At 44.0% G+C, this 26,799-nt stretch overlaps 1 protein-coding gene across 1 annotated transcript; it reads left to right on the top strand.

The window, feature by feature from the left end:
• RASGEF1C (RasGEF domain family member 1C) lies at window positions 1–26,799 on the top strand. Its single transcript, XM_005147226.2, has 13 exons — window positions 1–177; window positions 1,757–1,879; window positions 4,397–4,534; window positions 9,696–9,908; window positions 11,979–12,053; window positions 15,712–15,807; window positions 16,883–16,985; window positions 17,077–17,156; window positions 17,780–17,875; window positions 23,265–23,360; window positions 24,007–24,130; window positions 26,116–26,188; window positions 26,682–26,799. Exons 1-13 carry the CDS (start codon window positions 1–3, stop codon window positions 26,704–26,706), a joined length of 1,419 nt encoding a protein of 472 aa, XP_005147283.1. The 3' UTR covers window positions 26,707–26,799.

Here is a 26,799-nt window from a genome sequence, read left to right as displayed (position 1 = left end):
ATGCCCCAAACGCTGAGTTCTACCAGTATGTTTACCCCATGTGGCTTCAGCCCTCATCTACATACTTCGAAAGAAGATGAACAAGGAGGATTGATCTTCCAGGATGGAAACCTTACCTCAGCATCTCTGGATGCTCTAATCCAGCATCTGATACCTACCACTGATTACTACCCTGAAGTAAGCAATTCACAGTGTAATAAACAGTTTAATTTTGATGAATTGGGGCAGGACTTTATGCAAAAGTGCAACTGTGTTAAATTTTGAATTAAGAGGGCTAATTTAAAAGCTGCATACAATTAAAGCTTGGTAAATGGATGCGTTGCTTTAAATGCTGTTGCACTGCTCTATAATTGTTCCCATGAAAAAGCAGATCCTGAAGTTGATACTGCCTGTACATAGGAGAATGGGGCAAGGGGGAGCTGTGGTGGTGATGTATTAGTGATACAGCAGTTGGAGCACTTCAAAAATAGCAACGCATCCCAGAGAGGCTTAGATGAAGGCTGCAGCAAAAAACTTCCAAGTCTGAACTGGCATTAAATGAACTGAATTTCAATGGCTGCTGAAGTCATCCAGGTTTGTCTGCGTGTGCAAAGCATTCTCTCATTGACAACAGAGATGCTCCTTCTCATGGGTTTGTATATTCACACCAACTTTGCAGGCGCTGGTCAGCATAATCCAGATCCTAATCCTTGCTCGATCAGGGTTTCTTCACCAACAGTGTGAGAATCTAAACTGGAAGCAGGTTTATGGTCCTATAAGCCATTGACTTCACTGGATTTTTTGCACATCCTCAGTGGAACTCAGGATGGAGTTTGACTGGAAGACTTTTAAGTGCTGATTTATCTCTATAGAATAGCTTGTATTTCAAAGCAGAGTAGCACTGACTTCTGGGCAGTTTAGAAGACTAGGGAAGCTATCATTGCAGAGCAGACAGCGTGTTTTAAATTACCCCCAGTTTCTGATCAGCTATAAATAAGTAGTAAAAATGCATATCAATTAGAAGAATAGAAAGACCATAAAAATAGGTAATGGACAGATCAGGCTGTGAGGTTTTCATTAAGCAATGTGTGATATGCAATATTATACCTGCTGCTCAGGAGTGTGGCTGGGTCTGGGGGAAAGAAGATAATGCAGGTGCCAGGAGGGGTGAGGATGCAAACAGCTGAGGATTCATGCATATCTTTGAAATTCACTGCTGGAATACCTTAAATAATCTGAGGATTTATCCAACAGTCATGCTTCCCATAGCTTCCCAGATGTGGGATTGTAAATGATATGGCTCGGCTGATAGAAATTAATTTTGGGGAGTTAGAAGAATAAATGAAATATTCCTTAAAACAGGCTGGGTGAGAGCTGCAAGGTTTGAGTTCTGGTGGCATTTTCAGCTCACAACCCAGTACAGCACAGAGGTGCCCAAGTGTCTATATGTGTATCTTTCACTGGCCTCCATGTATCCCTGGTTGTGCTGTCTCCTATACCTGGACCCAATCCTATAGAGTGATCTACACACTGTCTTTGCTGGATGTTTGCATAAGGGTTTAGGCAGCCAAAGGCTGGAAGTGGAAGTCAGTGCTGTTGAGGAAGGAGGTGCTGCTGCCTCCTGCAGTTCCATTTTCAGGGCCAGGAATCCTTATGTCTTTTAGACATAAAGGTCTGTCCCAGTGGAAATGCAAAAACCTTGGAGTTTGGGGGTTTTATGGCTAATATTACCACTGTACAGCTGCTTACAGCAGGTCTGCTTGTCTGTCTCCTGCAGAAAGCCTATATCTTTACATTCCTGCTGAGTTCCAGACTCTTCATTGAACCCCATGAGCTTTTGTCCCGTGTTTGTCACAAGTGCATTGAGCAGCAGCGGCTGGACGACCCCGTGCTGGACAAGGTTAGTTTATCTTTACAGCAGAGATATGCAAGGTATATTCAATGGGCAGAGAATGCTGGGGATCTGGTGTGTGTCATTTACCTCCTTTTGGACTGAATGAAACTTGCTCATAAAGGATGACAGTTGCTGCTGAGATCCTGACATTGAGACATCCTAGTATCCATGTCCAAGAGCAGTGCTCCAGGCAACAGTCACTTCAAATCTTCTAATTTTCCCTTTCCCCCTGTCTCAGTCTTCCCAGGTGACTTTCCTTCTTAACTTCTTTAAGGCTCAGATGGAGCCTGCGGGATGCAAGGAGGTAGGACATACACCTCACACACTGTCAACTGCAGATGTCAACACACCACTCTTCTATTTGTACTTAGTGCATCTGCCCTTTTGCTTTCTTGCTTCTGGTACAGTAATATTTCCTCTCAGCCTTACCTGTCACTTTGAACACTACATAACAGCATGCAACTACCCCCTAACTTCCTATTGCCAGCACTGACAGGTCCTACCTGCACAGCCCTGCTGCAGAGCGGCGTTGTCTGGCACACCAGGAACGAGTTGAAGCAGTAGTGAGGCTGTGTCAGGGTAACACAATGAGTAAATCCAAGCTGTTACTATGTCGGCATTCATCCTGTTTTGCCCTGGGGACCATGCAGACGGATACAGTGCGTAACAACACTTGCATCCTCTGGCAGTCCCACAGGCAGTGTGGTGGAGATGGATCCTATTCATTGCTGGATTCCACCCAGCCTGTCCTCAGTGCCTTGATGAAGACCTATGACTGCATTACCTAGAGCAGGAGATGCACCTTCAGTGCAGTGAAGGAAAGATGAACATGCATTAGTTGCAAGTTTCCAAAGCTCCCAGAATTCTGAAATGATTCTCAATCAAGATCAGCCTTTCCATCTTTGAAACAGTGTTTTTGGCATCAAATACTGAATCATCAACATCTCAACACATGTGCTTGTTTTTACCCAGGCAACTGGTTGCATGAGTAACAGGAGCGGCGTGTTCACTGTGGAGAGCAATTAGCCAGACTGCTCACAAATCTGACACTTGGGTTGCTCATACAGTTGGTATTAATAGAAATACCTGTACGAGGTGCACCAAACGGAACAGTTGTTCTAAGTGTGATAAACTGTTCTCTGATGCTATCACCACAGACGCAAGTTTAGGAGGGTTAAAATGTGAGCACTGAGAAGTTTTGCTGATCCTTAAGCTTTGCAAGAAGTGAGAAATGCTGTATGGTTATGAAGATCTATCTGCAATGGGGCCTCGCCTGAGTCACACAGAGTTGGTGGGACACAGCTGATGGGCTCCTGAGAGCAGCACTGACTCTGAAACCTTGCGCACAAGCGAGCTCCCATCCCCTGTGTGCTGTGACTTGCACAAAGTCCTCTCTTTCCATTCGTAATAGCAGTTTACACAGCTGGAGCAAATGTCTCCCCAGACCTTTGTAGTCTCCAATAAAGCTTTCCCTTTAGCAGCCACCTGCTGGTCTTTGAGCATGAGCCTAATGCTAGCTGACAGCAGCTATTTTTAGAGATGTGGTTCATTGAAACCTGTTGTTGGTGGAAAGCTGAAATACGCATTTTAACCACCTTGGTTGAGAAGCACAGAGTGGTGGAGCTCAAAAGTATAAATTTTCCTGATTGCAGGGTGCGCTTTAGCTACAGAACAGAGGATGGAGATGAAGGCTGTTTGTTTCGCTCTGTTTTCTGTAAATAAATATGCAGTTTGTTGTTTAACGCAATTTCCTTTTCACGTGTTCTTGGATAATGGAGGATGAAAGCTTTGGAAGCAGCCACCCTGGCCATCTTTTGAATTGTACCATTCCCCATGTTTCCCTCCTCACCCCATAATCTTCCTGACTATTCCCACTGCTGCATCCTCAGATAAATCTATACCGAAAGTAAAGTGGGCATCAGCTGTGTGTTATGTGATGGGTATCCTTGTGCTGTCATGGCCTTGAGTGGGAAGAGAGCAACATTATCTGTAGCCCATTTACTAAAACACTGGTGTTTTGTCCATCTTTTCTTTCTCACATTACATCTGCCACTGGTCAATAAGCAGTTTTTTCACACAGCAAAGAAGCAAAAAACCACGTCTTTGTTGGCCAAGAAATACATTCCAATCAGTTTTCAGGGAGGGATGAAAGTGCAGGAGGGTTGTGAGTACAAAAGGGAAGAATGTATGATTCAAATCAGCAGGACAGATGTTTTTAAAAAAGGCTTAAAGGTTGCACCAACAAAATGTCCATCCAACCATGAACTGCATGTGCAGAATACCTAAATCTGCATGTAAAACAGACAGTTGTGCTTGCATCTGATTCCTGGTATAATTTGCATGCCAAAATGTATCATTTGTGCACCACATGATTTGTTTGCATGTGTGCAGGTTTTGCAGGTGCAACCATAAGTGCCTTCTTTGAAAACCTGGCCCCACGTTCAATGACATGCGTATTTGCTGGGAGGCCTCAGTGAGTAAACGTGTTTTGATCCCTGTCCATCTTCCCGGTTTCCATTTCAGGCTCGGATCAGAAAATTTGGACCCAAAATCTTACAGTTGCTGACAGAGTGGACAGAGACGTTCCCGTATGACTTTCAGGAAGAGCGGATGATTGGCCATCTGAAAGACATGATTCACAGGATAGCTCCGTGCGATGAGGTGGGGATGGAGATGTTCAATGCATTTTCCCACTTGGTTCCTCCTTTTCTTCCTTTTGCCAAATCCGTTTTGTGCCTCATCCTGGATTCTCTTTGTTCTCCTTTAACATTTAAAACCTGTGGTAGCTTCTCTGAAAGCCCCATCTCTCAGCTTAGGTACTCCCGTGGCAGTGACACCGTTTGAGTAATGCCATTGGAATCTCCATCACATCCCCTATGGGATCCTGCTGAATCCAGCCTGTTTAGCTTAGATGGTGACATAAGAAGGGACAGTCCTTACATTCAAAGAAGATAACAAATATTTATGGATATGTAGTTTCTCTGGGTACATGAAAATGGTAGAAGGCAACAGTGTGTGGCCTGCTGGGCAGAAACTCATTCTAGATTGCTGCATGGTCTTGGTGTTCAAATGTGGGAGCCGTATGTGTGGCAGAGGAGGACACAGTGAATGGAGTCTTTGGGAGACCTGCTTGCAGTTCAGGTAGATGAATCCATAAATGAATTGAGAAACATTAAAAATACCACACAAAGCCCATCAAAATAATAAGGATAAGGACAAATAGTACATAGGGAGTCTCTAATTATTCTTAGGTTAACCATGGGATGTGGAAGAATTCAGTTCCATTGGCTACATCAAGGCTTGGCTTCAGGCCACAGATGGGTGCAATGCAGTAGACCAAAAAGCACATATTGGTGAGGCTGAGAAGGAGCAGGGTGGGGAGAAGAGGGAAGGAATCAGAGTTGCAGCAGAACGGAAATGAAATTGGACCTTTCTACCCACATGAAACAGGAGATAAGTGGAAGCAGCTGCTCTTAGGCCAGGCTGGCACCAGGGCTGGCACTTGGGGTAGCTGTAGGCTGGCATGGATCGGCCAGCTGGGCTGGCCAGCCCATGGGAGAGAAGGGGAAGCTGTGTGATGCTCAGATGTGGGCGAAGGGAACACAAAGGACTTTCACAAAGAGCTGAGGTGGCCTCAGTTCCACTGACCGGAGCAGTAAAACTCCTCTCTGAAGGGGAAGAGGCAATGAACTTACTCCTGCCACCCACCAAGAAAGCCTTGCAACGCTTCAGCATCTAAAGTGGGAGAAACCCATATAGCCCCACCAAAATAATATCCTAATCCTTCTTTCCAAGAAGGAACCAGCCTGAAGGGGCAGAGATCGGGATTTGCAGGTGCCCTTTCAGAGCAGTAGCTGTCTTGGAGAAGAGCCATAACTGCTAAAAATCAATTGTTTGCATACAAAGTGATAGTTTATTTGTCTAACCCGAGCACACCTTTGCTCTGGAGCATGCATAGCTGTGTACCAACACTTATGGGTGCTCTGGGGGGCCTCAGACTACATTAGGTTCAAATCATTGTTTTTCAGATATTACTAAGCCCTGTAATTGCAAGTGATTATGGCTGAGCAAAATCAATAATGAATTCAAGAAACAGCTCTTATCCTACAAATGCAAATCTCCCTTTTTTAAGGGACAGCACAAAAGAGCGGCGGTGCCTGGTAGTTGTTCGGAAGGAAGTTGTTCCCGTTGTGAATCACAGAAATTAAAGACTGAAAGATTTGTGAGGTCATCAAGTCCATGTAGGTCAATGCAGGGTTTTTTCCCCGGCAGTGTATTCTCCTGTCCTTTGCAGAGTCCACCTTCTGAAGGCTCTGTGATGTGCGTATAAAGGGGTCCATGCTGAGAAGCGTTTCTTAGGAAGTGCTGTGATTTGCATGTAGAGTTAGAAATTTTAATTAAAATTTGAGCTCCTGAGCCTCCTGCTGAGCCCTGCAGTCTTCAGAGCAACTTTCCCACTTCAGAATGAAGCTTTTCCTCTAAATATGAAACAGTAGTATGCTGCTTTTGCCTGTCAATGCGGCAGTGAAGTGAAATCGGTTGATAGAGTCCAGCATGCGGCCCCTGTACAATGGGGCATCACTTGGTGGCAAGATAATTGCCAGCATGTTGAAGGTAATGAACAATGTTGTTTTCACTTAGTGATAATAGCTTTAAAAAGGCAGGAAATGCTTTTAAAAGAGCAAAAGCAGGACTGATGTTTTTTAGTTTCTCCCCCAACATGCACAGAAAAGCTTTCTAGGCAAGGGTGCACTCGAATGACTTTTAGTGACCCTCTTCAAGAGCTGCAATTTCTTTCTGTGTCTATTAAGTGTCTCTTATTTCATTCTTTATTAGGTTTTCAGCTTACCTGAGTCTTTGTTTATGTCGTCTATAGCTACATTTTTGTGCCAAATCTCCTACAAAACTAGGTGAAACTAGATCTTTTGATAAGGATTTATTGAAAGATTGCCTAAGATGCGTGTCTTTCAGGCAATTTTATGCTGCTTTTTTGGCTTTTCATCCAGTGAGGAATTTGATATTGCACAGACATGGCTGGTCCAAGATTTCTCATCCAAACTACTTTTTGAAAGAGAACTGGGTTTTCAGCTAAAAGGGGATTAGCCAAATGTTTTATGCTCAGTAGAAAACTTAGATTTCAGTTCTATGCCTGCTCTCCCCCCCCCAGATTTACAAAATATGTTCACAAAATACCAAACATGTCACTGTTGGAGTTTCACTAAAAAATAACATTCTGTTCATAGAGCTTCATAAGCTGTGCTGAGGTTTGCAAACACACCTGGATGTAAAACAGAGAAATATTTAGATGGTGGTCAGTAGTTTGGGTTCAGGACAGTTTTTGTAAATCAGAAGTGTGACCATCTGTTTGAATGAGGCAAGGGGACTCTCTTCCTTGGAACAGGCAAGAACTGAAAAAATTACTTATTTTCAAAAAATCACAGAATCATAGAATCATAGAATAGTTAGGGCTGGAAAGGACCTTAAGATCATCCAGTTCCAACCCCCTGCCATGGGCAGGGACACCTCACACTAAACCATATCACCCAAGGCTCTGTCCAACCTGACCTTGAACACTGCCAGGGATGGAGCATTCACAACCTCCCTGGGCAACCCGTTCCAGTACATCAGCATCCTCACAATAAAGAATTTCTTCCTTATATCCAATCTAAGCCTCCCCTGTTTAAGTTTCAACCCGTTACCCCTTGTCCTATCACTACAGTCCCTAATGAATAGTCCATCCCCAGCATCCCTATAGGCCCCCTTCAGATACTGGAAGGCTGCTATGAGGTCTCCACGCAGCCTTCTCTTCTCCAGGCTGAACAGCTCCAACTTTCTCAGCCTGTCTTCATATGGGAGGTGCTCCAGTCCCCTGATCATCCTTGTGGCCTCCTCTGGACTTATTCCAACAGTTCCATGTCCTTTTTATGTTGAGGGCACCAGAACTGTACAGTGATGTAAAATGATTTCTTTATTTTTACATATTTCTCACCCAGTTTTCACTCCTCCTGTGTGATTTGCTTCCAAATAGAACATGTGGTGTTGTTCTCCAAGGCAGGTTCCTTCTGCCTTCTAGGTACTTGCTTCACTTCAGACTTGGAAGCTCTGTTTGGCAAAAAAAGCCTGACTACATCCTGCTTATCTGGTCTATGTTCCAACCCAGCTCAAGAGAGCACCTTCCTTGAGTGAAATGAGAAGTTCCTCAGCAATATGAAACCTTCTGCTAGAAAAGCTGTGTGAAAGTTAGTGCTGCAGAAAAAGTTGATGCACTTAGGATGTTATAAAGGTTTTCAGCCTCAGACTGTTATGGAAACATGGTAGACATAAGCATGTTATTCTTCACTGTGAAGTTGCAGGAGATGATACTTCCATTGTGCAGATGGGATCCTGTGTAGGCAAGAAGAGCACTGAATCTGGCTTCTGCTCCCTTGAACACCTAAACCAGGAGTAATGCCTGACACTGAAGATTATTCAGAGTTTACAAAACTACAAAGATGATGAAGCCTGGATCTAATCCATGTGATTCAGGAGTAGTTTCTAAGGTTTCACTTGGGCTGTGTCCAGCTTGGGATGTGACACAGGTGTGTGTTGGTCTTTGTGGGAAGGCACAGTCCAGCCAAGTCCCTGTTGTGATGATGAGGACTGTGTGGAGGGTGCCAGGGTGTACATCTGCTGCATAGTACAGATGTAATAGAAGAGGGCTCCTTGCCAGCTCTGATGGATTCACACTGATGGATTACAAACTGATGGTTCTGGCAGCTTGACGTTACTAAATTCTGTTTGGATGGGGAGCAAGGAGTTATTCCACTTGTGAGCAGCTAGAGGATGTCTCCACTGTGTGTCTTTGTGCTGGAAGAGGAGCTGGACCAGCCTACAAACTGTTTTCTCAAGTGACCGTGCTGTTTGAAACTGAGCAAGCACCCATTGCAGCCATGCCTGATGCTCCTTTCTCTGGCTCATGGCCACAAGGCCATGTTTCGTAGCAGGTTATACCTCACGCTCCATGAGAGGCTGTTGTCCAGGGACATTTCCAATCAATCCTTGTCTTCAGAGCCCATCCACCAGTTATCTCATAAATTTTATGTCTGCATCTATCATTTACGAAGAGTTGAAGATTTCTCCATTTCTTTCTGCCCACCTTCCAAAGCCAGTGGCTTCGCTCATTGTTTGTAAAGAGATGCTCCAGCTCTGAGAACAACCTGAGCAGCTTCGTAATGATTATCCTGCTGAGCACATGGCTGTGCTTGGAATACGATATGAGCTTCCTTCAAGAGCAATTAACATTTTGGATATTAAATACTCAAAGCTGCACGATGCTCAGAGCACTCCAGCTGGGTAGCAAGTAGCAGCATGCTTCTGTTGCTTTCAGTTCAAAAGGATGGAGAGAATAGTGTTAGAAACACTTCTTATTCCTAATAAATAAGAGTTGAGCAGGCAGCACTAACAGGTAGAATTCTTGGCCACATGTAGCTAACATAAAGGGTAAGAACCAAATGCTGCTGTGCTCCAGAAAGCTGCAGTAACTCATGTTGTAGTATTACCTCTCCTCTGATCCTGATGTTGGCAAGAATATGTGAGTATTAGTGCCAGCCCAACCCATCAGTCTTGCCTGCATCTTCTCTTGACTGCAGTCTGTTTCTGTGGTCCAAGCACTGAACTGTACTAAAGCCAACTGGTTATTTTGAAGTAGGCTTGTTGAAAATAAATCAGTAACCTGTTACTGCCTTAGGAGTGTTTTGCAGAAGAGAAAATTCAGCATCAAACCACTCCTTTGTCAGGGTTTTTTTTGGGTGGTTTATGTTTCTTTCTCTCCCTGTCTCTCCAGGCCTACTGGAAGAAGATGAATCAGCTTTTGCAAACCCTGAACCAGAAGCTTGCAACCCTCAGCCACGGGCAAGAAGGGATTGTCAAGATCAGTGCTGCTGTCTCTGATAAGCTGGTTGCCTTTAAAAGTAAACCTCCATCAATTCAGAGAGAAATCCTGAGCGTCTGCAGTGACCCCTACACTCTGGCTCAGCAGCTGACACATGTGGAGCTGGTGAGTGGGAAGGGTTCCCAACTTGTGCAGGCAGAGATATTACTTTAAGCCATCAGCTGCTAAGTATTCCAGACATAACCAAAAGATGTCTGCACATCCCGTGCTGTAGCAGCACTGCAGCAGGAGGCAGGGTTTGACAGGTTAAGAGATGCTTGGGAAGCAAGCTATAGGTCAGAGCGTTCCTGCGCATCCTGGAGCAGTCACTTTGCTTTTTCAGCTTGCTTATTTGAAAAATGCAAATAGTAGTCCCAGGAAGCTTAAAGGATTCTCACTTCTGTAAGTGCTCAGAGCCCCACAGCCTGAGGGAGCTATTGAAATGGCTGTTCATGAGCCCTTCTATTAATCTGGAAGACATTTTTAACAGTTCAAATCCATTCCTGCAGATGCACAAAGCATCTGCATTGTCTGATGTGTTTTTCATTCTTCCCTTTGGGACTCTGTTCGTGGACATACAAGGATGTCCAAATACACCCACACAAAGTCCTGCTGTTTCCCTCATTGACTGCAATCCACTCTCAAACAGGCTTTTGATGGTAATCACTCCAATTGCAGTACCAAGGTGCTGTTGTCTTACACGCCCTTTTCCCAGGTTCATGTCCTCTATGAAGACCTCCTGGATGTTTGCAGAAGAGCATAAAACATTGCTGCCATCTGCAGAGCTCTTGATGCTGTAATGATTCCCTGCTGCCTGTCCTCCTGTAGACACTGTTCATCCTTGAGAGGAAGGCTGGAAAAACAAACCATGAACTGGACTGTGAATTGGAGTGAATATCATGAAGTTAGCCGTGGGAATTCTGAAGGTAGCTGATAATTCTATTTATTGAGAAGTGGAATAGTTCAGAAACCCCAAATTTAGGATTGTTTTCTCATTTTGGTTAGTTTTCAGAACATGCAACTTTGGCTCTTTTTGCTTTAAGCAACTTAAGGCAGAGAGTAGAAGTCCTTTTGCCTTTCTTCCCCTCTGCAGTGCAACTGTCTCCAAGGGATGTTCCCTGTAAGTGGAGCACTGCTGCACTTCTAAAACTGATGCAGCTAGAGGTTTTCATTCTGTTGTACTGCAATCAATGCTCTCTACCTTCTCTTCCACTTACAGCATCCGGTACACTAAGTGCACTACACTGAAACTTATTTGTTAGTAAGAGTTATTTGCTGTTATTAAGTTAGTTGTTGGTAAGAATCCTATGCAATTATCAGTGGCAAAGTGAGAATTCAAGAGAAATAGCATAGGAGTAGCCATAAAATCTTCCCTTAAGCCAAATTATCATTTATTTTGTTGCTGCTTGAGTGTCCCAAGTTTGGGTTGTAGGAATTCCCAAATACCTCCTCTGAAATGCCTTTGTGGCCTACAACCTACTGATTTTTCCTAATAAACATGTTTAAGGGAATTAAAAAGCCTTGTAAGAAGGCCAGTGTGTGGCTGGAAATGACAGATTTCTTCAGGAGCTGATGGACATGACCTGTCTTTTACTAAGAGAGCTAGATTCTTTATTTACTCTCGGTTTGGTTCATGCCTGGGACACTCTCCAGTGTATGCAATGCCTTTAATGTGAGCACGTGTCTTCAATGCCTTCCTTCTCCTATGGTACAGAGCCACCACCCCAGGGCATCACCTGAGCATCAGTGGGTGGTGAGGCAGGGTCAGAGCACTGTGTGAGCAGCCAAGCAACAGATTGCTGTGGTTACCAGATAACAGCATTACTGCTGTTTTAAGAGCTGGGGAACAAGGCTATTGAGTAACACTGGACCACAGCAGGTCTGTGTGACAGAAGCACAGAACTGAGGTCTGCCACATCCGAGATGGAGGCCTGTGCATCCAGCACCTTCCACTCTGCACACTGGAGGGGGCTCTTAGAGTTGCTTGTCAGTAATGATGCTTACTTCTCTTCATTTTCTCCTTTCTCCTGAAACAACTTTAATTGTTCTTATGAATTTTAATGTCTGGTGCTAGTTAGCTGTTTACCAGTTCAGTAACACCTTTCAGAGCTGGAAGATAATGAGGAAATCTCACTAAGAGAAACAGAAAAGATGGTGGGCTGCTTTCTTATTTCTTCCTCCCTCTTCTTACAATAGGAAAGACTAAGTCACATTGGACCTGAGGAGTTTGTGCAGGCATTTGTTCATAAAGACCCTCTGGATGGCACCAAGGTATGATTTCTGTGCATGCAAAGTGAATCCTGTGATCACTGTTTGTTCCAGATGAACTGATGTGATGAGATCCACAACAGCAGGGCCTGGGATATGTGTTGGCCAGGGACAGGCCAACTGACAGCCTGTATTTGCCATTCCTTCCTGGTGAGAGTATGTCCCAGCCTGAGGCTGGCCATGACCTTGATGTTCTGCTTTTGGCTTGGTCCTCCTTAACCTGCTTTGTTCAGGGCAGATGGCTTGTGGCTGTGCACAACCAGGGAATGTCTGATCCCAGTGTTGAAGGCGTAAAGGCTCTGGACGTGATGTAATGCCCATAGTGTGTGCCCAGACACCACAGTCATGACTCAGTGCATCATGAATCAACATAGTCTTCTGTGTCTACACAATAGCTTTTAACCCAAAGCACCACAGGGAATGGAGTGCCTGATCAGGGCTTCATCCAAAGTCCGTTGGAGTCTTTCCACTGATTCCAGTGGAGTTTGAAGCAGTATTTCAGTGAGTGCCTCAATAAGGAAGGAGACTTCCTGGCTGTAGAGGGAGAGTCTGTGATTTCACATAGTACCAGCAAAGAAAGAGGGTGGAAAATTCTTCCCCTGAACTGCATAAGGGCTCCCACTGAGATCATACATCAGCAGCAGAATTTCATCACTGGATGCTGAACATAACAGGAAGACTTCTGTTTATAGTGCTGCCCAAAGAGCACAAGAACAGCTTGTAATGGTGATGGATGGATGGATGGATGGATAAGAAATGCAACATAGGACTCTTTCTCTTATTGGAGTTATGGAGATTCTGTAGTTGGTTTCAGGGACAGGGAAATGGGAAGAAATGGTGTTTCAAGTATTCTGAGCATTGATCACATTCATTAGGAAGGAACAACAAGGGAGCAAAGGTGTCAGAAACATCAAATACCAAACCAGCCACAGTGAGATTTGAACAGCCTGTTGCAGAGATGAGGGACAAGACTGAAAATGAACAATTGTCATATCTGTTGTGAAGTAAAATGGAAGAGATCAAATCGAGGCACTAAATCTGAGTGAATTTTGGAAGAGTGGGAAGGAGGCAGCAGTGAATGAAATTACATTGCATAAGACCATAGAGGGGAAGGGATGCTAAGAAGAAGAAGGGAATGTTCAGTAGTAACGTATGCAGAGTGCCTGTCGCTGTATCTGGAATTGCAAATGCAAAGCCAGCACAGACTACCACCAAGGTGTGAAGAGAAATTGAAGCTACAGGGTAAACATAAGGAAACATCAGCTGAGGTAGACAGGAAGGATTAGAATGAGAAGCAGAGAACCTGAAAATAATGGTGGGATGGGGAATCCAAGCAAATCATCTTGGCAGACTATGACAAGCTATTCAACAGTTATGCTTGTTCTTCAGATGCAAATCTGAGTCCTGAAGTGCTGCCCAGTGGCAGTTCTGTGACTTCAATGAAGTGCATACTAACAGAGAAAATAAGGGGCACAAAGCAGGGATGCACCACGGCATTGCCTCTGAGTTCAAGTCAACGGTGCTGAGGCACTGGAGTGGGTTGCCCAGGGAAGTTGTGAATGCTCCATCCCTGGCAGTGTTCAAGGCCAGGTTGGATGAAGCCTTGGGTTTGGTTATGGTTTAGATATGGTTTAGTGTGAGGTGTCCCTGCCCATGGCAGGGGGGTTGGAACTGGATGATCTTAAGATCCTTTCCAGCCCAAACTATTCTATGATTCTATGATTCTACTTATAAAGCAAAACTGCTGTTACATTTTCACACAAGGAATGGCACTAACAGATTGCTGGGCTTGAAGTCAGCAGGGCTGAGGAAAGCAGAGGTAGTCTGAAGGTTTTCTCTACCCTTTGTCTGGACTGACCAGAGGTCCCAGCAGTGATTTAGAAGAGCCTCCACACCAGGGTAAGGTGTAGCCAAGGGATCATATGGGACCTATGCAAACCTTATTATGTGAAGCAACGTATCATTCCTCAACCCATGAAGAGGGAACGGGTTCTGGTTTGAATTCCTTCCAGCTGGAGATCACATGAAACGTCTTTCTTGCACGAGGGCTTCAAAAGGCTTCAATTCTGAATGTTTATCAAGCAGCATGAGTTGCAGATGGAAGAGGCTAGAGAGGTGCTAAATATCATTGCCATTTATAAAGCTTAACCTTTAAAAAGCAGTCTGCTTCGACTGTGGCACATTTTAACAAGTTTTGTGGTATTAGCTGTGGTTCTTACGCCCTGGCATGGGATAGCAGTGTAGAGATGTAAATACCATATTTAGAACAAAGCCTATGTTTCATGTACTTTTTGTTATAGCAGGGAATAAGAAATACCACAGAGCACATGAAAGCAACTGCTGCGGGTAAACTGGGACTGCTTTGGGTTTCCACTGTTTGATATTTATATGCTGCTTGCTGATATTTACTTTTGAGATGCTTTTAAGATACATATTTTTATTGTATGTATAGTCTGCTCATAAGGTGGCTGGGAATTTCAAGTTTGTTGAGATTTGCTCCATAGCATGGTGCTGTGATTTCTGTTTCTAAACATGGCTGTATACAGAATCACAGGTGAAGGTTTTCTTACTTTGAATTACCTTGGAAATCATACCAAGCCCCATTTATTAAGCTCACTAACATAATATAGGTAATCCCATTGGCATTCATGGATCTGTGTTTATGCACTGTGATTTTCTTTGTAGTGGCATCTATTTATGGTAGCTCTGGGAAATTACCATCCTAATAAACAAAAAATTGGTATTCTCTGATACCCTCTAGTGGATGTTAATGAATGTTCAAACAAATCACCTGAACTCCAGAGAGCAGTGGCTCCTGGATGGGCTGTGTAAGGATTTAGGGCTGGGATAAGGACTTGAATTTTTATAATCCCAAGCAACATCAGGTGGTGTGAATTGCCCTAGCACTCTGCTGAAATCAAATTACCTGTTGATGTCAAAGGAACTGGAAGAGTTCAGCCAACTCTTTACTCCCATAGACTGTGTTGATTATGGGAATTTATGTTATTTTCATATAAAAAAAGAGTGAAAAATGTGCTTCTTTTAATAGTACTTATCAGTGAAGTATCTCTGGTATGTAAGTGACCTCTTCAAGAGCAGCCATCAGGACAGAAGGGGTCACTAGAGACCCTATTACCCTGAAAACTCAGTCAGGGATATGTTTTTCCTATGAAGAAGTAACTAGAACTATGTATTCTCTTATCTCTTGTTCACCTCACTAAATGATGGCCTCTCCCCTGCAGAAAAGGGCTGCGGGTGGTGGCATTTACTGAAGTGAAGGAACTCCTGCAATCAGAGCCACAAGTTGAGCGTGCCTGTGGAAGACTCTGCTTGTCTTACTTTTTCTGCACATCCTTCTTCTTGTCTGAATCCTGCAGTGTCCTGGCTGTTAATATCCCAGGGCCAGTGCAGACTGTGTCTGTGAACACTTACTGCAGGTGAAATGGGGCTATTCCTGTACCCTGCTGTGACCTGTGCGGTGTGACACTCGGCTAGACCCTGTGCATCTGCCAGCCACCCACCTACCCAGTGCCTTTTTGGAAGGGGCCCATGATGCACAGTCTTCCATGTGGATAATAACTACCTTTGTGCAGTATCTGTCTTGGTGATCAGCTAACTGGAACATAGCTATATGTCTTTGTGTGTGTTTTTTCCTTCCCAGACTTGTTTCAGTGAACAGAAAAAGACGAGTAACCTGGAGGCCTATGTGAAATGGTTCAATAGACTCTGCTATCTCGTGGCCACAGAAATCTGCATGGTGAGTCACAAACATGTGGCATGTTTTACCACATGCCTGATGTACCAGTCTGAGATTCTCCATTAATAGGCAAACTGGGGATTTATTTCTTCTGACCTAGCTCAGCAGCTGATGGCAAGCTTTAGAAATACTGCACCCGCAGAACCAACCTGATAAATGACAAACAGATTGCAAAACAGAGCTGGCGACCCACAGGGGATACCCTGCTCATTGAGATAGTAGGAGCACAGTGTGGAATAATGAACCCTGCAGGGAAAAAGAGAGTAAAAAATGCCTTAAGTTATCCTGGGAGATTTTTTCTGGAAAAGATTCTAGTGGAGCAGTATTTGTTATCTGTCATCCCAAAGCTCTGCCGTGTGTGTGAATTCCCATTGCATGGCTCTTTGTCCTGCTGCCCATTACTGTCGCGGGTCATTTAACTTGGTAGTGGGTTTAGTTTGTTTAACTTGGCCCCATCAAAATGAAACGAATGTTTTTCTGCTTTGAAAAGGGTGTGGAAGGGAGGAACAGTAGTAGTATAAACAGCCTGGACTCAAAAGCATTACTATTTGAAGATCATCTTTGGAGCAGGTGGGGTGATTTCAGTTCAATAAAAACGTTCATTTAAAATGCAAGCTACTGTTTAGCCTGGCCCTGTTGCTGCAAGGGCCAGAAGAGGGGATAGGGATTAATGCAGTGAAACAAAGTCTTTGTGCGACAAAGATGCTGCTGTGACATGGGTGTGAAATCCTGCCTTTAGGAGAGTCTGTGCTGATGCACTCACTGAGGCCAGCAGGGAGCTGAGCCACTGCTTCAGGGCTGTTTTGGCTGCTGTTCCAGTTCTGAGACATTAACTGAGACAAGCCAGGGAATTGCTGCGAATTTCTTCTGTGTCACTGCAATGAAAGCTTTGGTTTTAGAGACTGCCAGTCACCAGCATCCCCTGGACTGCTGGAACAGAAACAGGGCCGGTGACTGATAGCAGATGGCCCAAGCTGTGCGTGGACGGACCCATGCTATGTATGGAACAAATGCCTAAGACACCCTCCAATTCTGCATATGCTTATTAAAGATACTTGTTTATTTTAACTTGCAGCCTGCAAAAAAGAAGCAGCGAGCACAAGTCATTGAATTCTTCATCGATGTTGCCCGAGAGTGCTTTAACATAGGGAATTTTAATTCGCTGATGGCAATCATTTGTAAGTACAGCTTCTAACCATCAGCTGTCAGAGATGAAAAAGGAAACCTGACTCTTATCCATGGCTCTCTTTTCCTCTTTCCCCCTCTTAGCTGGAATGAACATGAGTCCAGTTTCTAGGCTAAAGAAGACTTGGTCAAAAGTGAAAACAGCCAAATTTTTCATCCTTGAGGTAAAAAACCCAAACCAAACATGCTGATACACTACTTGAATTGTATTCTGGACTTCTTCATTTGTGAATTTTCACATTGTTATCCCAGTCTGAGATGCTTGCAGATACATTCCCGGGCAGAAGGCCAGATTGCAGCTGAAGTTTCCCAGGCATAGTGAGGAAGGTGTGAAGCTGCTGATATCTAGAGGGGAATCAGAGCACTCAGATAGGAGGAAAACCAAAACTAAAATACAAGACTATATGCAAGCCATAGTGCTTCCACTGATGCCAGTTTTGTTTGGCCATGGGCACAATGTTGAATGTAAAGCTCCCCGGCTATACCTTGGGTGTTGAGTGAACAAGGCCCAAGGTTTTTTTATGTATTGAGGATTCCAAGATTTGGCATAAATAAAATGAGCAGTCCTTATTCTTCATGTAAAAGCTTAGTAAGCTGTTAGTAGAAAAATCAGCTGTACAAACAGCCATGTGTAGATCTCTCCCTCTATACTTAGTTCATGGGTGTGTATATGGGGATTTGAAGACATAGGCTAGGCTCTACTCAGGGTTTGCTACAACTGAGGGCAAAGTTCTCTTCAGAGGACCCATGTCACTGTCTAACCAAGGTGTCTTCTTTCTGTATCCAGCACCAGATGGACCCTACTGGTAACTTCTATAACTACAGAACAGCACTGCGGGGGGCTGCTCACAGATCCCTTACCGCACACAGCAACAGAGAGAAGGTAGGTGGGACCTCATCCCATTTATCTCCAAATGGATGGTGCGCATTGCAGCTGAGAGTGAATCAGAGACTCTATGCAGACGCTTTCCTCCCTTCCATCAGTCACCAATGCAAGGCTTGTGTATTGCTAAATGAAGTTGGAAGTGTAAATAGGTGGCTGAAAGGATCCTGAAATGGATCACAGGGCTTTTGTGGACTTGCTTTTGGATATTGGGGAGCAAAAGAGAGCAGTACACACAGCATAGAATCACAGGATTGTTTTTGTTGGAAGCGACCTTAAAGCTCATCCAGCTCCAACCCCTGCCACGGGCAGGGACACCTTCCACTAGAGCAGCTTGCTCCAAGCCCCTGTGTCCAACCTGGCCTTGAATCTCTATATCCCTGGAAAATACACATTGTTCAGACTGATGAACCTGACGGAACAGGTATTCCAAACTAAAATGACTTTTATTTTGGCACTGAGCATCCTCCTGGTAGCAAAGGTGAATCCATGCTTTTGTTACAGCTCTGCCAGCCAGGCCCCTGTGCAGACAAGCTCCTATTGTGCAGCCTGTGATTTGAGATAGAGAGCAAAGGGCACAGCTCTTCGAGATGAGGTGGTTCTCCATTTACATTAGGGGGAAATGACTGAGTGTCATGGGTTCAGCCGTGGCAGTCATTTTTCTCCTTCTTGTAGCTGGTGCAGTGCTGTGTTTTGACTTCTGGGTTGGGAACAGTTGCTTGATAGCGAGTATGTTTTGAGGGTGTTTTTGTTCAAGGCCTTTGTTTTTGTTCAAGTGCCTTTTGTTCAAGGCACGTGTTCTGCCGGGAGGAAGGAGAGACAGGACACCTGACCCAGGCTAGCCAATGAGGTATTCTATACCATAGCACGTGATGCCCAGGATGCAACTGGGAGAGAGAGAGCTGGAGGGGTAGAGCTCTAGAGGAAAATGGAGGAGGGAGCACGCGGTGCTCGGCCGGGCAGGGTGGAGTGAGTTATGGGTCGGTGGCTGGTGGGGTGTTGTATTCTTTTCGATTGTTATTGGCTGTATCATTATTATTGTGTTATGCCTTAGCTATTAAACCGTTCTTATCTCAGTCCGTGGGGGCTACATTCCTTGGATTCTCCTTCCTAATTCTCCAGGAGTTGGGGGACTTGGTTTAAACCACGACACTGAGTTACCACAATTCCTGAGGTCTAGTCTGAACCTACTGCAGCAAATCTGGGGTGAAATGCTGTCCTTGTGAATTTTCATGTCATTTGGTTGTTGCTGCCATCCCAGTGAGCACGAACTGAAGTGTTTGGTCAGCGTTCATGGCAGATCTGTAGCTTTGTGAGATGTCACTGGTGCTGCAAAAACCAGGTTGACGAGATGTTAGTGCAGGATCCTCCTGTTTTGTGCCCCAGTGTGTTTCTTGTTAATTTGCTTATGTCTCCATTCAGTTTTCTGTTGTTGTTTTATGAAAGAGGGTTTGTTTTCAACATGGCAGTTGCACATAGTCATAATGGGTGATCCCTGTGCAGAGCGTGGCTAAGGTAAAGTAGATACCACATGAAGAAGCATAATATGTAATTTAGTATTCATTCAGCAGAGGAGCCAGGCCAGATGCTAATCTCACATCCCTGTAAATTTGTGTAAATCTGCTGAAGCTAATGGAATCTCACAGCATTTACAGTGAAATGAGATCAGCATCTGGTCGCAGGCTGACTCAGCTGCAATGGGAGTGTGCTGAGTTGGGCTGAAATGCACTTCTCTGTGCAAAGAAGAGATGGATGTGTGTGGCTGGCAGAGAAATCCTTTTAACTCACACACACTGCAGCGAGAATCTGTCAGTCTGAGATGCTTCTGCAGATCAGTTCTTCTGCATCCATCATATATACTGAAACCAGTTGCTTTATTGTTTGACTTAATTTCCTGTGGAAGTTATCAGTCTCCATCGTATCTGTACCCCTAGCTGGTTAAGACTAGGAACAGAGAGGTTATTACATTGAAAGGGATCTATTTTACATAAGAAAAAGCCCATATTCTGTTTCCCTTGCATAGATAACATCAGTTCAAGAAAATGCTCAAGCATATGATTTGGTAGCTGCTCACAGTGGGTATTTTAAAATGTCAGATACAGGAGATCATATGATTCTTGCTGTAGGAATTGAGGAATTTTGTATGCCAGATGAGCAGTTCTTTGTTTTAGTGCGTTTGAATGAGACTGGAAGAACATGATTGCTTTTTTGATAGAAAATGTTGTTTCTTGGCAAACACACAGCAAAGCTCACTCTGAGGAAAGATTTATCTTCAAACTGAATCATGCTTACAAGGGTTTGGGATCCCAGTCCTCTTTGCCCCAGTTCTCAACAAGTGGCAACCCCAGAAGCACAGACAGAGGCTTCAGGGCTCAGTCTCTGTCCGCTTGAGAAGGGGCAGGAGTGCTCTTGTCACAGACCAACAGAATAAGCAGTGGGCTACGTCTCACAGGAAGAAAAATTGCTTGTGGGCTCAGAGGAGCTGATGCTTCACTGGAAGACTCACCAGAAACATTATTCTGTGCTCCTCTTGGGGCTGGTGTCTTGGATGCTGAGTTCTGCACAGTACTTGAACAGAAACACAGCTCAGGAGCTAAATTACATCCTCAGAGGGAGGCGGGGTGAGGCAACAACCTGGGACATCCTCCCTCCTCTGTGCACACATTCACCCGAATCCCCCTTGTGACACCAGCCTTTGGGCACAAAGAGCACTGCCTGATTTCATCACCCATCCTCATCCTCAGATTGCTCATGGGAGACTGAAGCTCAGGTTGTAGGAGAAGGATCTCAATTTACCCGTGGAGGATTTCCTAACCTCATTCTGCACTGTTCAGATCCAGCCCTTCTCTCAGTGTGTAAACAGCACAGTTAGAACTGCTCACTGCTTCTCCAGGAGCAGGCTTGTCAAAAGGCATGGCAATGCAGCTCTCAAAGCGGAGAGATGTGGTACAGTGGCAGAAATAAACCTGCAAAAGTGCAGGGCGAGAGAACTGGTAATGAAGAAGGGCTGATGTTTTCATGCAGAATTCAGAGGGGTGTACTTGTTAGGAATGAAGCCCGGTTTTATCTGTGCAGTCAGCTGACCTATGCCACCTCCAAAATTAAGTCATTCCACTGGGAAACCCTGCATTGTGCTAATGACACGTCTCTGGCTTTGAAATGTTAGGAGTATGTACAGTGTGGTACTGTGTGTTGTTGCCGTCTGGTGCCTTGGAGGAAGAACGTGTCTGATCTCATTAGCTTTCTTCTTTCTGCAGGAGGCAGTTGTCCTTCAGCATGTGGGTGGGTTGGATGGTACAAGGAGGGGGGAATCAAAAGGGAGTGAAATCCAAGTTTCTGGCACTAACCCAGATTTTACGCTAGCAAAGTGCCTGGATTTAAGCCAGCATTAGAGTGCAACTATACCCACTTTTGCTGCTTTTCCTTGGAAAACAAAACATACAGGGTAATATATATATTTTTATTGGGAAAATAAATGGTGACTCAAAGACAGAAATCCCCTGGCAATGTGGAGGGAATTGGTATCCTAGGGTATGTCTTTGACGCCTTTTGGATGCAGATGAGAACAAGCTCTGCCCATGCTCTGAGCTGACTGTTGGCTTTGTAGCATGGCATTGAGCCCACATCCATAGACCTTCCATCTCAGCAAGGCTTCTTGGTTATGTTTAGTGCCACTAATGATGGTGACCTAGCTCCCAGGCAGTGTAAAACAAGCTCACATCTGCCTGCAAAAAGCAATGTAGACAGAACCTGGCAATGATTTCTAGCTGGGGACCAGTTCTCTGTATCTTTCCACCCTGTAAGACCACACTGGTTACAGAGTTAGCATCACTTTTGGTAGGGGATAAACCACACAGACTGATTTGTATTCTTTACCTTTACTAGACTGGTCTAGTTTGGATGATACAAAAATGAATCCTGAAACACGCTTAGCTCAATTTGACTAGAAGTCGCTCCACCTCACCCTGACAGGAGTGCTCAGCATTTTAGCGGGTTGTGCTGTGCTTTGTTTCCACTCTTATATCCATGGGATCTGTCAGGATAATGCCAGTGACTCTTGGAGTGTCAGTCCAGGCTTTTTTATGGCTATTGCATTGACATTGTAGAGTGTATCAGTGGTTGTCCCAGAGAAAGTCAGGAGAGATGCAGCTTACTGCGTGTCCTATTTTAGCTGAAACAGAAATTGGCTTCCATTTTCACAGCAAGATGTGGTAGCGGCTTGCAGACTCTTTGCCTCAGTGTTTTTGCATCTATGACGTGCTCCCACTCACTGCTGCATTGTGAAGGCTGTAGACTGGAAAATAACAGCTGCCAATCCCAGTCTAAGTCCATTTCATATCCTATTCCAGCTGATGTACAGCATTAGATGGAAAACAACATGACTACTGTGAGGGTGGTGAGGCGCTGGCACAGGTTGTCCAGAAAAGCTGTGGGAAATCCTAGAACCCTGGGGATCAGCTTTGTCATGGAGTGGTCCTTTGTGTTATCTATTTTCCCCCTTGAGTTGTGATACGTGAGGACCCAGAGGGAATCCTGCTCTCTGTGTCTCTGCTGAAGTGCACTTCAGGAGCGTGGTTACTGCCTTTTGCTGTAGAACATCTGGCATCAAATTTATCCTTGCTGTAATTCCAGTAATTTCAAGAGTCCTACCTAGAAGAAGATATTTCCCTTAGCAAATTGTGACATGACTGATGGGTTAGAGAGAAGGCTTGGATAGCTGCTATACGACACTTTGCCCTGGATGATGCCCAGCGCTTATTTGAAGCAGTACAATGATCTCTCTAGCTACTGTTGGCATTTTCCTGTCAACTAACTTAGTATTTTCAGTCCTGCTGTCTGCAGGTTAATTTGGAGAGGCAGGTTGTACTAATCCGGCACCAGGAAGGAAATTATATGCATCAAGAGGTAGCCATGTGTGGAGCTGTTGAAAATGAAACAGCTCCTGATTAACTGTTTGCAGACAAGTCCTCAATCAGCAGATACTATTCTGTCTTTAAATCGCTCCATTTGTGTATTCAACATTAGAAAGGCCCAACAGAGAAGGGAAGAGTTCTGCAGTTTTGTTTTGCTCTTTGCTGTCTGGCCTTGTCATCAGGCAGTGATGCTGTTGATGATAAACTGGGTTATCGGTATTTTCTTAGTCTTATTCTGCTCAGTGAACATTGTGCTCAGTTCATATTCATTTCAGCTTACATTCTCCCGGTGGCTGAAGGTGTCTCCATACCCCACTGCCCTTTTGCTTGCCCATCACTGTTCTCCTTTTTAAGTGCGTAGCACACTGAAAAGTTGATATTACTTTTTTTTCTCCTCTCTCCTGATGGAGTTCTTCTTGCATGCAAGAGAAAATACTGGACCAGAAAGATAACAGTTCTGTCATTTCTCTTCACAGATTGTGATCCCCTTCTTCAGCCTCTTGATCAAAGACATTTATTTTTTGAATGAAGGGTGTGCTAATCGCCTTCCAAATGGACATGTCAACTTTGAAGTAAGCTCTGAAAACCGCTTTTATCTATCCCATTCTGATAGCGCTACCTGAGACCGTTTGCCTGGGATTTCAGTGCGGACCAACAAAGATGGCAAAACAGATGATCTCAAGTGACTGTGTGAAAGTTAAACCAATCCCAGAATGCTTTTAAAAGCATTAATATGAATATTTTACATAAACATTACAATCAGATCATTCTAACTTGCTCCTTCAGTGTTGGCATTGTGAGAATGAGTAATGCATAAAACACCTTAAAATAGAACTGTTAGAAGGCCTAAAGAGTTGTGAGGCGTTGGAGCCATTCTGCTTTATGTAATGTGTATCTATTTCTGCTCCTTCCTGTTCCATCAAAGTTTAAGTCCTCTATTCTGAAGTACAGATATATAAACCAGAGCTTTGTTCATGGATACATTTTCATTGAAGTGCAAACTGAAATGGATTAGAAGAAGAAACACAGGGCACCCTTTCCTCTCTCTTTCCCCTGTAAATGAACTGTGAAAATGCACCCATCTAAACCAGAAAAGGCTCTTTTCTCATAATAACCTTCTAGTTAGCATGAGGGATCCTGGATCCCAGTTTTTTGCTTGGATGGAGTTTGAGTGAGAGAATGTTACTGGATCTGAGTGCAATGGTTTTATGTTTACAGAAATTTCTGGAACTGGCTAAGCAAGTAGGAGAATTTATAACATGGAAGCAAGTGGAATGTCCTTTTGAAAAAGACCCGAACATCATCCACTACTTGCATACTGCGCCCATTTTCACTGAGGATGGTAAGACTCTACAGTCTCTAATCACTGAAAATACATCTCTTCACCAGTGGTTATCCATACCCCGATTGATGCTTTGATCTCTCTCACTGACCAGTCCTGGTTCTTTCCTAGCTTTCCTGTCATGAAGTTTGTTTATTCCCAGTCTATCAATGTGGTTTTAAAAATACAGCCTTCCAGCCCATGAAGCTTCTCCCTGATTGCTTTCCTTTTGTCCGTAACTGCTCTATAAGGCACTGTCTAGGAAGCTGCCATTGTAGCCCTATTTTTGTAGTCATGAAAAGAGGCCACACAACAGCATTGTGGACTGCTGTGAATGTCAGCTGTCCCTTAGCTGCTTGTTCAGTGATTGATGGAGCCAGAACTAATCTCTTCTGCAAACCAAGGCTGTCATCTCTTCAGCAGTCACAGCCCAGGGTGACGGCAGTCCAGCTGACCTTGTTCTCTACAGCACAGGAATGTTATCTACAGAAAAGAAGTTTTAAGGAAAATCTTTCTAGGAATTAATTTTGGCTTCAAAACCCCTGTTCTGAAGTTATTCCTATTCCTATTCCTATTTCTATTTATCTGTCCTCTTCAATTTCGTATCCAGCGTGTCAGACTGTGTAATTTCATATGGGTTTGTCTCAGTTGCCTCTTGGTACATTGTCACACACTGAATTGTCTGTAGCTGTATTCTCATCAGCTATACTTGTTGGGTTTATTTTGTCTTAGTTCTATAGGCAGTTTTCTGTACTAATCCAAGTTAATCAGACCAAGACAGCTTTTATTTCACAGACTGCTTCAGAACACAAAATACTGCTTCAAAAATCCTGCTGAAATCCTAAGAAGGACTGCCAAAATGGAATAATTAATGTGATTAAAGCAGTGGGTATCAGAAGGAGATAGGATTGAGGCATTTGGTTTAGGCTCTAAAGGGACAGAAAGTGAAAGTCAGGGATAAAAGTACAGTTTTCAGGCTGCTGGACCAAAAAAGGGTGACCTCAGTCCACTAATTGCTTGCAGATTTTCCCTCCCCCATATTCATAGTGCTTTGATGAGCCTTTTGCAGAAGCCACAGGAGGCCTCCCTGCTACCCAGGGGAAGTGCAGAGCAGAAAGACCTGCCCTGTGTAAAAGGTGAGGGAATGTATTAGAGCTGCAGCAGTGGTATGTGAAATGCAGCTGCATTACGCTTGTCACAGTGTGGCAGAATGGTGGGACAACACTTGCATATTAATATGCAATTAATGGGAGCACAGACTTGAGTTCTCAGATGGTTCCAGCATTAAAGAATAAGGCATCAACAAATGAGGAAATGCATGTGGATGCAAATCACAGCTTCCATAAAACAAAATCTGTGAAGACAGTGAGATACTAATGCACCAGCAGCTTTTGCAGAGGAGATTCTACAGCCTAGACACACTTTGGTGTCATGAAACGCGTCCTACAGTGCAAAGTTTTGCACTGTAAAAGACCTGTTTATTTTCTTCTACTGTGTTTCTTCTCTGGTTTCTGTAACTCATTCTTGCCTTGAGGGTGTTTTTTATCCATTTAAGACAGCATGTCCCTGTAAGCTTTAAAAAGATTGAGGAAGATGAAGTTGTGTTAAGTGATGGGAATGCCCTTATTTTAAAGTTTATTCACTTAGCTGTCAACTCCCACTGTCTCTTTTTTAATGTTCATGTACCACCCTGGTAGCAGTGCTGTGATGGAGCAGATAGGCCTGTATCTCTACATGCAAAACCAGAGATCGTTTAACTGTTTAATATTGTTATAGGAAGATCATACTAACATACTGTAACTCTGAGGTCCTTTACTGCTCCATCAAACAGATTTCCAAAGGTAGACATGTGGGCTCACCATTGGTGTCCTACTGATTACCAGCTACAGGGTGGACCATGAAGTTTTAGTCTCTCATGCTGTGTGGTACAATACAGGACATACAGTGATGCAGAGAGGTAGGGATTTACTGCTGCTGTTGGAATAACACATATCTACCTTTCCCAGGTTTGTATCTGGCTTCCTATGAAAGTGAAAGCCCGGAAAACCAGACAGAAAAAGACAGGTGGAAATCCTTAAGGTAACCACTTATTTTATCAGCTCATTTCTGAAGTACCTCCAAAATGCTGCTCTGACAGGCAAGGCTTGTAAAGTGCTGGCATTTAAAATGTAACCCCTGATGGAGGTCTCCTCCATTTAACACCACTCTTCAGAGTTGAGGCTGCACTGATAAAAACTAATTGTAATCACAAATTATCCACATATTAAAGAATACCCTCCACATGTGCATTCCCTCTCTGTGGCATGGGGATTAGAACTAAATGATCTTAAGGTCCTTTCTAAACCTAACTATTCTATGATTCTATGATGTATATAATATGTACCCAGGCAAACGAAGCCTTGTGTTGATGAAAAATGCCCTGGGTTAACTGGGTCTTCCTACAGTTTACACCTCTAATAAGAGACATATAATGGTTTGGTGTAAGCGAGAATCTTAAGACGGTGATGCAAAAACCCAAGCAACCACCTGTATATTTGCCTTTTTTCACTGTTCTTATGTTTTAAATTTACAGATCCACTATTTTAGGGAAGACTTGAAGATAAAGACATTATTGCAGTAGGTCAGGGGAAAGAAATCCGCAAACGTTTTGCACTACTGATTCCAAAGATGCCTGTTTGGGATTTAGACAA

This window comes from Melopsittacus undulatus, chromosome 10, assembly GCF_012275295.1.
Source record: "Melopsittacus undulatus isolate bMelUnd1 chromosome 10, bMelUnd1.mat.Z, whole genome shotgun sequence".
Classification (NCBI taxonomy): domain Eukaryota; kingdom Metazoa; phylum Chordata; class Aves; order Psittaciformes; family Psittaculidae; genus Melopsittacus; species Melopsittacus undulatus.
This window is presented reverse-complemented; position numbering and strand designations above follow the sequence as displayed.